This window comes from Haliotis rufescens, unplaced genomic scaffold, assembly GCF_023055435.1.
Source record: "Haliotis rufescens isolate VD_foot unplaced genomic scaffold, xgHalRufe1.0.p SCAF_16, whole genome shotgun sequence".
Classification (NCBI taxonomy): domain Eukaryota; kingdom Metazoa; phylum Mollusca; class Gastropoda; order Lepetellida; family Haliotidae; genus Haliotis; species Haliotis rufescens.
In genome coordinates, this window is record NW_025963846.1 from 33,728,557 (window position 1) to 33,741,537 (window position 12,981).

Sequence of the window (12,981 nt, forward strand, 5' to 3'; positions counted from 1 at the left end):
TTTGCGCCCCGTTGGGGAGTTAGCCTGAGCCTGTCTAGGGGCGTCATGTGAGCCTAGGCCCATATGACTCTGTAGTCAAATTTAAGGGGAGTCATTTGAGCCTACTCCACCGGCACGCCCTGAGATGAATGAAATACTGTTCAAAGCGATAAACCAAACTCATTGCCTTTACTTATACATTTCAGTTTAAAATTTGCGAAAGAATTGTTTTAATTGTTGTGTGCATTAATGGAAGGATAACAGTCACAATTTTAGAATAAAACTGATTATAGTTAGAATGTATTTATTTACTATTATCCTGCCTTCACAATCGCTCCGTTGTAGATGAGCTGTAAGTTGGGGCAATGTTTCTTTCCTACCAGTACAACTGACACCCCGTAATGCATAACAGTAAGGCCGACACCGTGTGGTGCCCATTCGCTCCCTCGCTCAACGCATGTCAGACAACTACTAACCCTTTCCCGCATTTACAAGTCAAAACTAGCTAGGACGTATGCCTCTAGAAAAAACAACAAATATTCATGTATTCATAATTGAGTTTTCAAAGTAAACAAATCTAATAAGCAAAGTCACATATGCGCATTCCCACATGACCTTATTGATTTGGGGTCCCTTGGGTTCAAAATTGGATCAATTTGGATGACGCGAACATTTTTCACGCAAGTGCTCACTGCCTCACACGAACAATCCAGATCGGGGAAGGTTTGCCTAGCTGATAACACTCCACCCGCCCGACCTTTGGACGCATATTACTGCTGTGTCATTCCTCTGGAGAGGAACTATATAGCTGCGGGACCTCTAGTAAATTATCACAGGTAAGCAGGCTGACGTCAAAATGGTTAAGGCAAAGAAGTGGATCCTTGCAACAAAGTTTGATGGGGAGCCAAAGGACTCCAACTTCAAGCTTGAAGAAGAGGACCTGCCTGCATTGAAAGATGGAGGTGAGAATATAATGTAGTGATAGACTTGAGATCTCCCACCCACACTGTTAATATTGCAACGCCTTGTACAGTACTAGTTAGTTTATTAAGGGAAGAATACACACTGAATAACACACGTTTGTGTGTGTGTGTGTGTGTGTGTGTGTGTGTGTGTGTGTGTGTGTGTGTGTGTGTGTGTGTTACATTCAGTGTGATTCACCTCAGCTATGTACAGAATGCCTTAATATTTCAGACTGAGTCATTTTGCAAACTGCATGTCAAATCTGTCGCTTCTATTTGACACATTGACTTATAATTATTAGAAGAATATTTTTTTGGATTCGTTCTGGCACCTTGATCACATAGGAATGTGTCCTCATTACTCCGTGGGCTGGAATGTGACTGAAAGGATGGCTGTTACGTTATAAATGTGGACTACTCCGAGAATATACCTATAATCTTGTTTATAAGTGTATTATATATAGTCACCCCTGTACAGCTGCATATTGCATCCCTTCAAAGGGTATTTATCAGCATCTCTTCGTGGACACAGGTTCTTCGCAAATGCTCATACTTCAATTTACCCTTCTGTAGATGCATAAGATATATACGTAACGCCAAAAGAAAGGCGAACCATACAATCATATACAGAAGTTATTACCTTAAGAAGAGATGTTTCCAGTGTGTATCACTAAATAACAAAACTAACAATCAGTCAAGTGTTACCACAGGGTGTCTTTATTCCTGTCACGATATGCAGCCCGTGATTTCCAAACTTTACACGCTAATCCTACACAAGACAAATGGTGCATCTCGAGTCATGGATCTATGACGTCACATGTGATGCTTTCATGAGCGTCGGTTCACACAATATTACAGTATGTTCGTTTGTTCATCGAACCAATCTGATGTCTCTTGAAAAGGAGTAATTCTTCCTATATTAACCAACATATATGGTATTCGCGTTTCTTTTGTCGGTGAGTATATTAACCGTTTATTTAAGAAATGACTTCCACTTTGTGTGAGTTCATTGGAGTATGAACCAACATAGACCGAGGGCCACACTGTATGAACGTCGGAGCTTGCGACATATATTTTTTATGTCACTATTTTCTTCTTCGAAGGATGTAGATCTATACACAAAGTTGTAAAGTACATGTGACTTCTTGTTTGCACTGACAGCCATACAACAGCCACATGTATCGCGGAATGAAGTAGTTCCTCAAAAGGAGAGGAGATATGAGCGTATGAAAGCTCACAGTGAAATCTTTTGTAGTTTGTTAACAACAAATATATTAAAATAATATAATTATTAGATGAAATAATTTCGTTATTAGATCAGAACGTCCGTTACGAACCACCCCAGTAAGCCAGTCACAATGACAGCGCGTCATAATATATTTACATGATGTACATGACGTCAAAATGGCTGACACGATGAACGTGACGGGAGAGACATCCGAAGTTGTTCATGAACATGTGGCGATTACAGGTGTTTATCATCACTGATCAATTGGTCGACCATTGAAAGTGGATTGTAAATATGTGTGAAATAGATACAAAGTTTCTGTCAGTTTTGATACGGATCCAGTCGATTTTGCAATACTTTGGATGTGAATCTCTTCGTTTTGTTCTCTATGATGGGTCGAAGCGAGGACATTCCTGAGGCCTGACTTATTCTAAAACTCAAAGTTCAAAATTAAAAGGTCTAAATGCTCAGAAACAACGCTTTGGAATGTATTCGTGCAAGGGAATTCCCAGTGGTTTCCCCAGGAATGTGGAAGAAGTCCGTTGGCGTTAACGTCATTTCAAGAATACAGTCTCGTGAAAAACGTATGAACGTCGAAATGTGTTGTTCATACAGGTATCAACTTCAGTTTCGCGGTCAAGTGATCGACCTCTCGTCCAATGTAAAGGCCGTACATCGTGTGTAACTTCACATTAAAAATTATATGTAAATGATATATATATGTATGTTTCAGAATTCATCTGTGATGCAGTATATCTCAGTGTGGATCCATACATGAGGTAAGATCGAGATAGGACTAGGTATTTATAAGCTTAGTTTGTGAACTACTCTCGGATTGAATTTGGGGACTCGAACTTCTAGGTTGGATCTCTGTAACAGCCTGTGTTTATGCGGAAAACAATGCAGTTAAACATAAACTTTGTGCTTGTACCCCAAACCGACTGTAGAACTGCATATGGCTTAACTGAATATATACTTTTATACTTGACCGACATTGTTTTTGGGTTAAACTTCTATTTCAGGGCGCATGTTTTCCCCGTCGGTAGTGTCATCATTGGCGAACAGGTAGCACGGTAAGGACTTTGTGACATCTTTTAAACCGGATTCTCAAACATTACTCTTGACTTTTGTAGATAGTAGATATTTGTACATAGATATATCATTTTGGTGTGCTTGTAAATAGAGCTATTCATTGAAATCGTTACATACATATAACTTGATACGGGATTATATACTCACAGCCAAAAGAAACGCGAACCATAGAAACATATAGAGAAGTATGTACGTTAAGAAGAAATGTTTCCAATGTGTACCAATTATTGACAAAACTAACAATCAGTCGATAGTTACCACAAAGTGACTTTATTCTTATCACGATATGCTGCACGTGATTTCCAAACTTTACACGCCAATCATGCAGGAGACAAATGTGCATCTCGAGTCAAGGATCTATGACGTCACATATGATGCGTTAATGTGCATCGGTTCACACAACATATATGTTTGTTTGCACATCGAACCAATCTAATATCTCTTGAATATGAGTTAAGGTTTCATATATTAACCAACATATATGGTATCTGCGTTTCCTTTGGCGATGAGTACAGCAAGGCCTTTGCCGCTTTTATATACAGTGCTAGGAGATGGTCCAATAAAACTAATATACGTTTTACAGAAATCCAGCTCAAGTTTCAATGAAGATTGAGTTTACTTCCACATGTCGACTCTGTCTTCAATCTGATACAGTCAAATTTTGGATATATTTCGTTTGGTTTTATTTACACATCAAGCTCTGTCTTTTTAAAGTTACATTACACGTGTCTTTTTTCATATATGATAATAAGATTATGCAGATATGGGTTAAGTTCACTCTATTGCGCTTGTTCCCAGGGTGACGGAGAGTAAAAGCAAGGACTACCCTGTAGGATGCCTGGTCCAGATGTATGCGGGGTGGCGTTCACGTACACTGGTGGACCCTAAAAATTTAAAAGCCATGGAAACATTACTTCTTCTGAAAGTGCCAGACCTTGGAAAACTAGCGCCATCCCTCGCACTTGGTGTCCTGGGCATGCCAGGGTAGGTGGTCTCATCAACAGGGAATTAGGTGTCTTGTCCGTGACGTGTCAGTGGATTCAGTTTGACGTCGGAGAATTATATGTTATGTCATTGAATTCAGTTAATTAGGAGTGATCTGAGTGAATTAGGTGTAATGTCATTTAATTAGGAGTGATGTGAGTGAGTTAGGTGTAATGTCATTTAATTAGGAGTTAAGTGAGTGAGTTAGGTGTAATGTCATTTAATTAGGAGTGATGTGAGTGAATAGATTTAATGTCATTTAATTAGGAGTGATGTGAGTGAATTGGGTTTAATGTCAGTTAATTAGGAGTGATGTGAGTGAGTTAGGTGTAATGTCATTTAATTAGGAGTGATGTGAGTGAATTAGGTGTAATGTCATTTAATTAGAAGTGATGTGAGTGAATTAGGTGTAATGTCATTTAATTAGGTGTGATGTGGGGGAATTAGGTGTAATGCCATTTAATTAGGTATAATGTCAGTGAATCAGGCGTGTGACACACTATGAATATGAGTGAACAGGCAGACGTATTAGAGTTATATCACAGCAATCTGTAAATGGTGGAATCTGGACCAACAAAACCAGTATATATTTATATTTATATCATGAACAAACATAGCCTTACTCCGGAATCCTCACTGGGTTGTTGGAAATGTATGTTAAGGACGATGATATATAGTTGGTGTCATCATTGCATGTTTATAGATTTTTATAACTTTTGCCGATTCAATTATTTATATTTAGACATTTTGATTTATGTGACTGCATCACTTTCAGGATGACAGCCTATTTCGGGTTCCTGGAACTCTGTCAGCCTAAGGCTGGAGAGACTGTGTTGGTCAACGGTGCCGCGGGGGCAGTGGGCAGTGCTGTCGGACAGATCGCCAAGATCAAGGTGAGAACATACCACAGCAACAAGCAACACCCTTTAACTCAGATTGGTAATGTGTGAGTTCAAATATATAGTTCATTTAATAAATGTTCAACAAGATGGCATTAGACAATGCCTTTGAATACGTTGTATCTTTCGAACATTGGTAGATTTCTATAGGTTGATACATTAAATTTTGAAAACAATTTACTGTCTTCTGGTAAGTTGGGCCATGTATAGTAGTAATCGTTTTGAAGTCTTTTTCTTACATATCATAGATGTGAACATTTAGGAATTGTTTCGTGTCAACTTCCCAATTAACACAATAAGTTAAGACAGAAATTTATATGCCAAAGAATTCAATGTGAAACCAACAAATAACAAAGAATTATTATACCATTAACAATTGTATTATACAAAAATAACTATGTTTACAAATCAATAAAAAATACTGCAAAGTTATTTCATTGGCAGTACACGATAGAGTGGCAGTACAAAATTAGATGGTAGTACAATTACAATGGCATAGTAAAATACAATAGCAGTTGTAATAATAATCAAGTCGGAGATAATAATATTGAAGCAGCAGCAACAAGTTTCCAAAGAGGTCTAGGATGGATATCCAGGGTGAAAATATGATCTTCACCCAACCGTTGGTCTTGATGTAATGTGAGATGAGAGAGCTATGCACTTTCCCGCTTATATAGTATAATGCCTGTGAAAATATGATCTTCACCCAACCGTTGCTCTTTATGTAATGTGAGATGAGAGAGCTATGCACTTCCCCACTTATATAGTATAAATGCCCTCTAGAAAGTTCCATTACATTTGTAGCAATACAACTAAGTATTGTTAAAACACAATGTTATGAACTTCTACAGAAGCTTAACAGAAATTATGTAATATAATTACACCATTGTTTCAGAATAAATTACTCTGCCATATAACAAAATGAACTGAAATTTGTCTCCTCCTTGTTGGAGTTAACTATAATAATGTTCTCCAATTCCGTCGGCCGGTTTCAGTAGGTACATTGTTAATTGATTACCGCTCCGAAAGTATTGTTTTGGTTGCGATAAATATGCTAGGAACTACGTAGCTTCCAAACAATGGAGAAAGTGTTTATAACTTTAGAGTCTTGACATTAGAAGAGCTACTTACTTTACTATGCGCTGCCTGTAAATATTAATCTTTGACAATTCTTTCTTCATATGATGCAATCTACGTTTTACTATATGAATGTTGCTAGACGATTTGGTTAGGTACTCCACAGGTATAAAGAATATGTTTTACATGATTAAACAAGGGATGAGTGGATTAAACTTCAAGAGCCATCCAATACTTGCGCACGATGTCATGATGAGGATGATGACGACGAATATGGTGATTATTAATATTATCCCCCGCCACGAAGTGGGGTGGGGGATATAGGGATGGAGTTGTCTATAGGAGGGTTTATGTTATGCTTCATTTTGGTGTGTTTTGTTATATAAATAAATTAAATATCGATGAAGAAGTTATTATTTTTCGTGAACGATAATATGAACTTACACAAGTGTAACTCCTACGCATTATTTCCCATATGCCATGAATTGGGTTTGAGTAACATCTGGTGTCTTCACTGATTTTCAGTGATCCATTCATACAATTTTCACCTCGTTTGACTTTTACGCCCGGTGGAATCTGTTTCGGTGAATAATCGAAAGAGATTATTGTCTGGCGTTGACGTTTTAAATATTCTTAGCCAGGAACTAGTTTTAAAATCTTCAGACGAACACGCTCAATTACATCAATATTATTAAACTCCCTTACTTCACATCCAAACATTTATATTGGCACCACGTACTTGCCAAACGCAAGCGTGGGATAATTTAGAATTGATGGCACGCCAAAGTAACAAAATATATCAAATGTCTTAAATGTAAATGTATTAAAGAAGTTGTCATCCATAAATTGTGTCTACGTAAACAAAAATGGTGATTTCATTCCAACATCAGCAATTTCTTTTGTTGCGAAGTTTAGACGGCGTTTCTATGTAAGGTTCTCTAGGTATCTATACGTGTCGACCAGCTCTATTTCTTGTCGAAGAAAGTTGAATTTTCCCAGATTAAAAATTAATAAGTTTTTTTTATATCAATATTGACTTACAGAAATATTGTTTTCAGGTGTATGTTCTAATTTTATGTTTTCCTAAGGGAATTAGAACACAAAGTGCTGACAGATTTATATAGATACATACTTTTCAGAAAAATCATTTTCAGATTTTTTTACTCCATTTTACAGGGGTGCAAGGTGATTGGCTTTGCTGGATCAAAGGAGAAATGTGATTGGGTAAAGAGTCTTGGATTTGATCACGTGTTCAACTACAAAGAAGCAGACATCAGCAAGTCCCTGAAAGAGGCGGCCCCTGATGGAATTGACTGCTACTTTGATAATGTACGTACAACGCCCACCCATTGTCAACATACTGTACTCAACGAAGGTATTTGTTTGCCCAGCTACTGGGATTGACAAGGAGTAACAGTACTGCTCTCCCCTGCATACTCAAGGCATGATTTAGATAAGACCACAATTAAGCCTGGTGTCGAACAGAATTGGGAATGTACTTGGCAGTAGGTGAATTTAGGGTTGGGCACTAAATGGATACAAGGAGACCACGGTTGGGCATTATTAGAAAGAAGGAGTTCACGGTTGGGCACTTGAAGAAACCATGTTTGGTCACTTGTCATTTGTTATTAGCAGACCAGGAATGGGCGTAAGTGATCAGTAGGAGACCATGGTTGGGCTTTGATTGGAAGAAGAGGGTCAGGGATTGTTTCCTGGACGGAAGTCCAGGGTTTGACACTTTGAGGTTAAAGGAGACAAGAGTCGTTCGTTAATTGATAATTAAGAAGGCAACTATGTATGGATGATCAACAATTAGGATTGACAAAATGGACTGTTCATTAATTAGACAGTTGGAGACCGGGATTGTTCATTAATTGTGCAGAAGAAGACCTGGGTTGTTTATTAATTGTGCAGGAGAAGACCTGGGCTATTCATTAATTAGGCAGGAGAAGACATGGGTTGTTCATTATTTGTGCAGGAGAAGTCATGGGCTGTTCATTATTTGTGCAGGAGAAAACATGGGCTGTTCATTATTTGTGCAGGAGAAAAAATAGGCTGTTCATGATTTGTGCAGGAGAAGACATGGGTTGTTCATGATTTGTGCAGGAGAAGACATGGGTTGTTCATGATTAGGGCAGGAGAAGACATGGACTGTTCATTATTTGTGCAGGAAAAGTCATGGGTTGTTCATGATTTGTGCAGGAGAAGACATGGGTTGTTCATTAAGTGTGCAGAAGAAGTCATGGGTTGTTCATTAAGTGTGCAGAAGACCCTGGTTAACTAGACTTACAACCATCATGTACTATTGCACAGTGTACAGGCGCGGTTGTACTAACTAAATCATCATGTACTATTGCACAGTGTACAGGCGCGGTTGTACTAACTAAATCATCATGTACTATTGCACAGTGTACAGGCGCGGTTGTACTAACTAAATCATCATGTACTATTTCAGGTGGGAGGAGACTTCACGTCTAAAGCACTCCAACACATGAAACTGTTCGGTAGAATCTCTGTTTGTGGTGGTATCTCAATCTACAATGCCACACAACCACGACTCAGTAAGTTTAATATATCTGACAACCCAGCTATAAAATATATTTTACCTATGAATTATTAGAAACAAATATGCACCATACTTGTTAATGAAGTGTTCTAGGCCAGTGCCTCACAGACCTATGTTGTGTTCTTTGTGTGAATAACAACTGCTCACCATGTGTTTTTGTTTATGTATTGGGTTCTTTTAGAGATTTGATCATCTTCTTAATCTGTTTTTGCTATAATAACGGTAACGCTATTTCCCAGGGTGTTATGGATTGCAAAAGTCTCCAGTCTGTTCAATGTAGAATGTGGAATATATCTATTTTATGAAAACACAACCAATCTAGATTTTTATGAAAGCAAGTCTAGCCAGCTCTGGCCACCCCTATTTCACAATCAGAGGCGGTCGGGTAGCCTAGTGGTTAAAGCGTTCGCTCGTCACGCAGAAGACTCGGGTTCGATTCCCGACAGGGGTACAATGTGTGAAGCCCATTTCTGATGTCCCCCCTCTGTGATATTGCTGGAATATTGCTAAAAGCGACGTAAGACCATACTCATTCACTCACTAGTTCACAATCAGCATCAGGAAATTTATTAGTTTTAATTTCAGACGAGAGAATTGTATTGTGGAATAAAGGATTTCAGAGACTATGTCCAATGTTAATGACATGCCTCGGGCTTCAGCAAATGATGATGGCCTTAAAATAACGTTAACGTTGTGTTACCTATTAATAGAAATACTTGTATGCTTTATATGTACATGTCGTTGCGTATTTCAGAACATTGAATGACTGGATTTGGTGTTACATTGAACGACTTATTTATGTATTAATTATTAATTTCCTTACTGCCTACTCCAAAACAAGCGTACGACCACAATTTTTTTTAACACGACCGCTGGTCAGTTCGCCCTGAGAGAAGTGATAATCTAGACTACCGTGTGTCCAAAATCCCAGCTACTGTGCATCAACAACAATGGTATTAACGATGGTTGAATCATGAAAACATCGTGACTACTTCATCACACCTCTCCAATGATCATGAACAAACAGCTCATTTCAGATTTTAGTTAAATATTAAATACAGTAAGATACGTTTGTAACGAACACCCTTATAACGAACCGACGGATATTACGAACTTAAATTTTGGTTTTGGACATTTGATGTATAGATGTTGTATATATGCTTACAACGAACTACGGTTATAACGAAATATAATTAGTGGTCCAGTTGAGTTCGCTATAACCGTAGTTTACTGTATACCTAATAGTAAATGTAAGCATGTGTTATATTTCTGCCTAAATGAAGTAAATGAAGGTAAAAAGATTTAGGATGAATGAAACCTGTATTTCCAACACGTCTCCTATTTTCGTGTGTACGTCCATGTGTGTTTTGTGTCTGTTCCAGCTCCAGATCCGTTCATGACGATCTTATCCAAACAACTTAAAGTGGAAGGTTTCATAGTGATGCGGTGGTGGGCAAAATATCCGGAGGGCAAAGCTGACATGAAGAAATGGATAGACGAAGTGAGTACTTAACAGCTGGAGTACCAATTCAACAAAATGAAAACTCAAAGTACAACTCCAGTCACTGAACAATACATAAACCATTATTCAGAAGAATCCTCACAGATATTGTAGTCAAACACCTTTTGTCTCTAAATAGATGTTTTACGAGACAAGTGCATTCATATAGATCCGGTTGTCTCGAAGGTCCATCCACAGTGAAAGTTCATTACCTCGACCTCCTCTGATTCTACATGTCGTTTAAGTCGATGTAGAATCATCACAGCCGTTGTGGTCTTCCTCTGCTCTTTCTCTCTCCAGAAGAAAATACCTGTATTTTTTAGCAGTATCCAACGAAATATATTATTTTACGTGTCATTCACTATTGTCTCTCGTAAACAGGACAGCGTGGTCCTTCAACGCAGCACACCTTCTGTTATGACTTATTTACATTGTATTCTATTCAAGGGCAAGATCAAGTACAGAGAGACGGTCAAAGATGGTTTCGAGAACATGCCCCAGATCTTCATGTCTTTGTTGAAAGGAGCCAACATTGGGAAGATGATCGTTAAAGCCTAGACCAGCCATTTGATAACTGAGTGTTGGCATTTCATTCCGCATCAATTCATGCTTATGTATACATAGTATTTGCATTTAATGTGAAACTACGTTATAGTGACGCCGTGGCTAAATCCATTATTGTGATAATGTAGGTGTGCGGTGCATATATTGAGATTTGTAACTCAAGAGACATATATACATAAGCCTAGACCAATCATTTGATAACTGAGTGTTGGCATTTCATTCCGCTCGAAATCAGTTTGAACACTACTGCACCATCGTGACATTCCTACTTATGCTGATATCATGCAGATGTAGTGTTTCGTGAAGTGAACACTGCTTGTGTGGATGGATGCATTATTGTACTAGCCAGCTGAATGCCTGTGTATATATGCGGCATTTGGAAAACATTCAGCATCAACATACCATACGCTCTGTCCCATAACATATACTGCTCAAACGAAATGGGCAGGCCAAGCCATGACAAATGAGTAATATTAAGAAATTTGGTGTTCATTAACTTCTTCACAGTAGTTTATATATGAGATGGTAGGGAAAAAATCTTCTTTTGTCGTAAATTGCTTGAAAAAAAAGTGACATAACGCCATTATTATTCTGAAGTCCAGAGGTTTTATATAGACTGATCGTTTTGTTTGCATTCCACAAAATTACAAGTTATGCCAAAACTTCATCAAATTTGCCATTCGAAAAGTTGCTTCATGTGAAACCCTTATGGTATGCCAGAAATGTGGGTTCGAATCCCGATTCGCCCTGATTATGTTTCTAGTTTTTCAGTACCACACCTGTCTGAGACGTAGAGCTGTATCACTTCGGGCCTCCAACACACGTGAAGGTGTCACGCTCTGACATAACTGAAATACTGTTCAAAGCAGTATCAAACCCAGCTCAGACACTACCAGTAAACCAGTCTGTATAAAGAATCATAGGTACCCAGTACTGCCAATCTGTGGACATTAAACGTCTCAGTTATTGTCCTGGAAACGGATGTTTCCAGACCGAAGACGTTTCTTTGTACATTGTTTCCATTCTGGCTATAAACATGTCCGTCCAAGTGTTGAATAAAGATCGATAACAAGTATACCACTCTCTTGTTTTGTTTAAGCACTTCAACAAGTTGGTTGTGAGCAGGTATGTTTCCCACAGATTGTAGCAAGAATCCAGCTATATCACGCCTGGGGACACCAAGAATGGGATACACGTGTTGTACCCATGACTGGAGTCGAACCTGGGTCTTCTGTGTGACAGCGGCTTAAACCACTGGGCTCACCCGCAGCCCGCTGCTAGCGCAGAAGATGCACTGGGTATGTGTATACACTGGACATATATGATACAAAGTAACAGTCATTGGCGTCCAAATGTCACACTACTTTACACTAAGGACTTACGTATATAATTTATGTGCCATGTCAGAGGTTTTCAGAAAGTATTCTATTCTGTTGTAGAGAGAACGGATTTACAAACGTCAGAAGGCTGCCTGTTCGCAAACTAACGATTGTATTTCTGATACTTGTATATCAATGTCGTCTGTGTCAAGACGCCATGTTTGTTTGTTGTTTTACGCCGCACTCAGCAGTATTCCAGCTATATGACGGCGGTCTGTAAATAATCGGGTCTGGACCAGACAATCCAGTGATTGACATCATGAGCATCGATCCACGCAGACCAGACCACCCGATCCCGTTAGTTGCCTCTTACGACAAGCATAGTCGCCTTTTACGGCAAGCATGGGTTGCTGAAGACCTGTCCTACGCCGGATCCTCACGCTGTACATCCAGATAATTCCAGGACTTGTGAAGGGTATGTAAGGCAAGAAAATGTAAAAGACTTGTAAATATTTAAAGTCAACGCCAGCGAATAACCAGTCCCGATTGTCCACCCAGATTTCATTGGGCGTAAAAGACAAACTGGCGGTGAAAATTATATGATTAGATCACTGAAAATCAGTAATGACACCAGGGTCCACTTGCACAAAGCGATCTTAGCGCTAAGATGATCGTAACTCCCATACTTTAACATAGGCTTACAATAGTCGTAGCGCTAAGATCGCTTTGTGCAAGTGGACCCTGGTGTTTGCGAAAAGGGTAATAATGTCCCGCCCTACCGGTCGCATCCACCATTCACACAATTTGCAT

The 12,981-nt window shown here is 38.8% G+C and overlaps 1 protein-coding gene across 1 annotated transcript; it reads left to right on the plus strand.

Annotated features, from left to right (window-relative positions):
• Positions 1-709: 709 nt before the first annotated feature.
• Positions 710-11,927, plus strand: LOC124133858 (prostaglandin reductase 1-like). The gene is made up of 9 exons (XM_046498443.2): positions 710-941; positions 2,903-2,948; positions 3,192-3,242; positions 4,060-4,245; positions 5,021-5,138; positions 7,398-7,550; positions 8,677-8,782; positions 10,170-10,288; positions 10,736-11,927. The coding sequence occupies exons 1-9, from the start codon at positions 836-838 to the stop codon at positions 10,844-10,846; spliced, it is 996 nt and encodes a 331-aa protein (XP_046354399.2). The 5' UTR covers positions 710-835; the 3' UTR covers positions 10,847-11,927.
• Positions 11,928-12,981: the final 1,054 nt, after the last annotated feature.

Coding starts and splice junctions, on each gene's coding strand:
- LOC124133858 (XM_046498443.2), top strand. CDS start 836: ATGGTTAAGGCAAAGAAGTGGATCCTTGCAACAAAGTTTGATGGGGAG. Junction 942..2,902: donor GCCTGCATTGAAAGATGGAG/GTGAGAATATAA, acceptor TGTATGTTTCAG/AATTCATCTGTGATGCAGTA. Junction 5,139..7,397: donor GACAGATCGCCAAGATCAAG/GTGAGAACATAC, acceptor TCCATTTTACAG/GGGTGCAAGGTGATTGGCTT.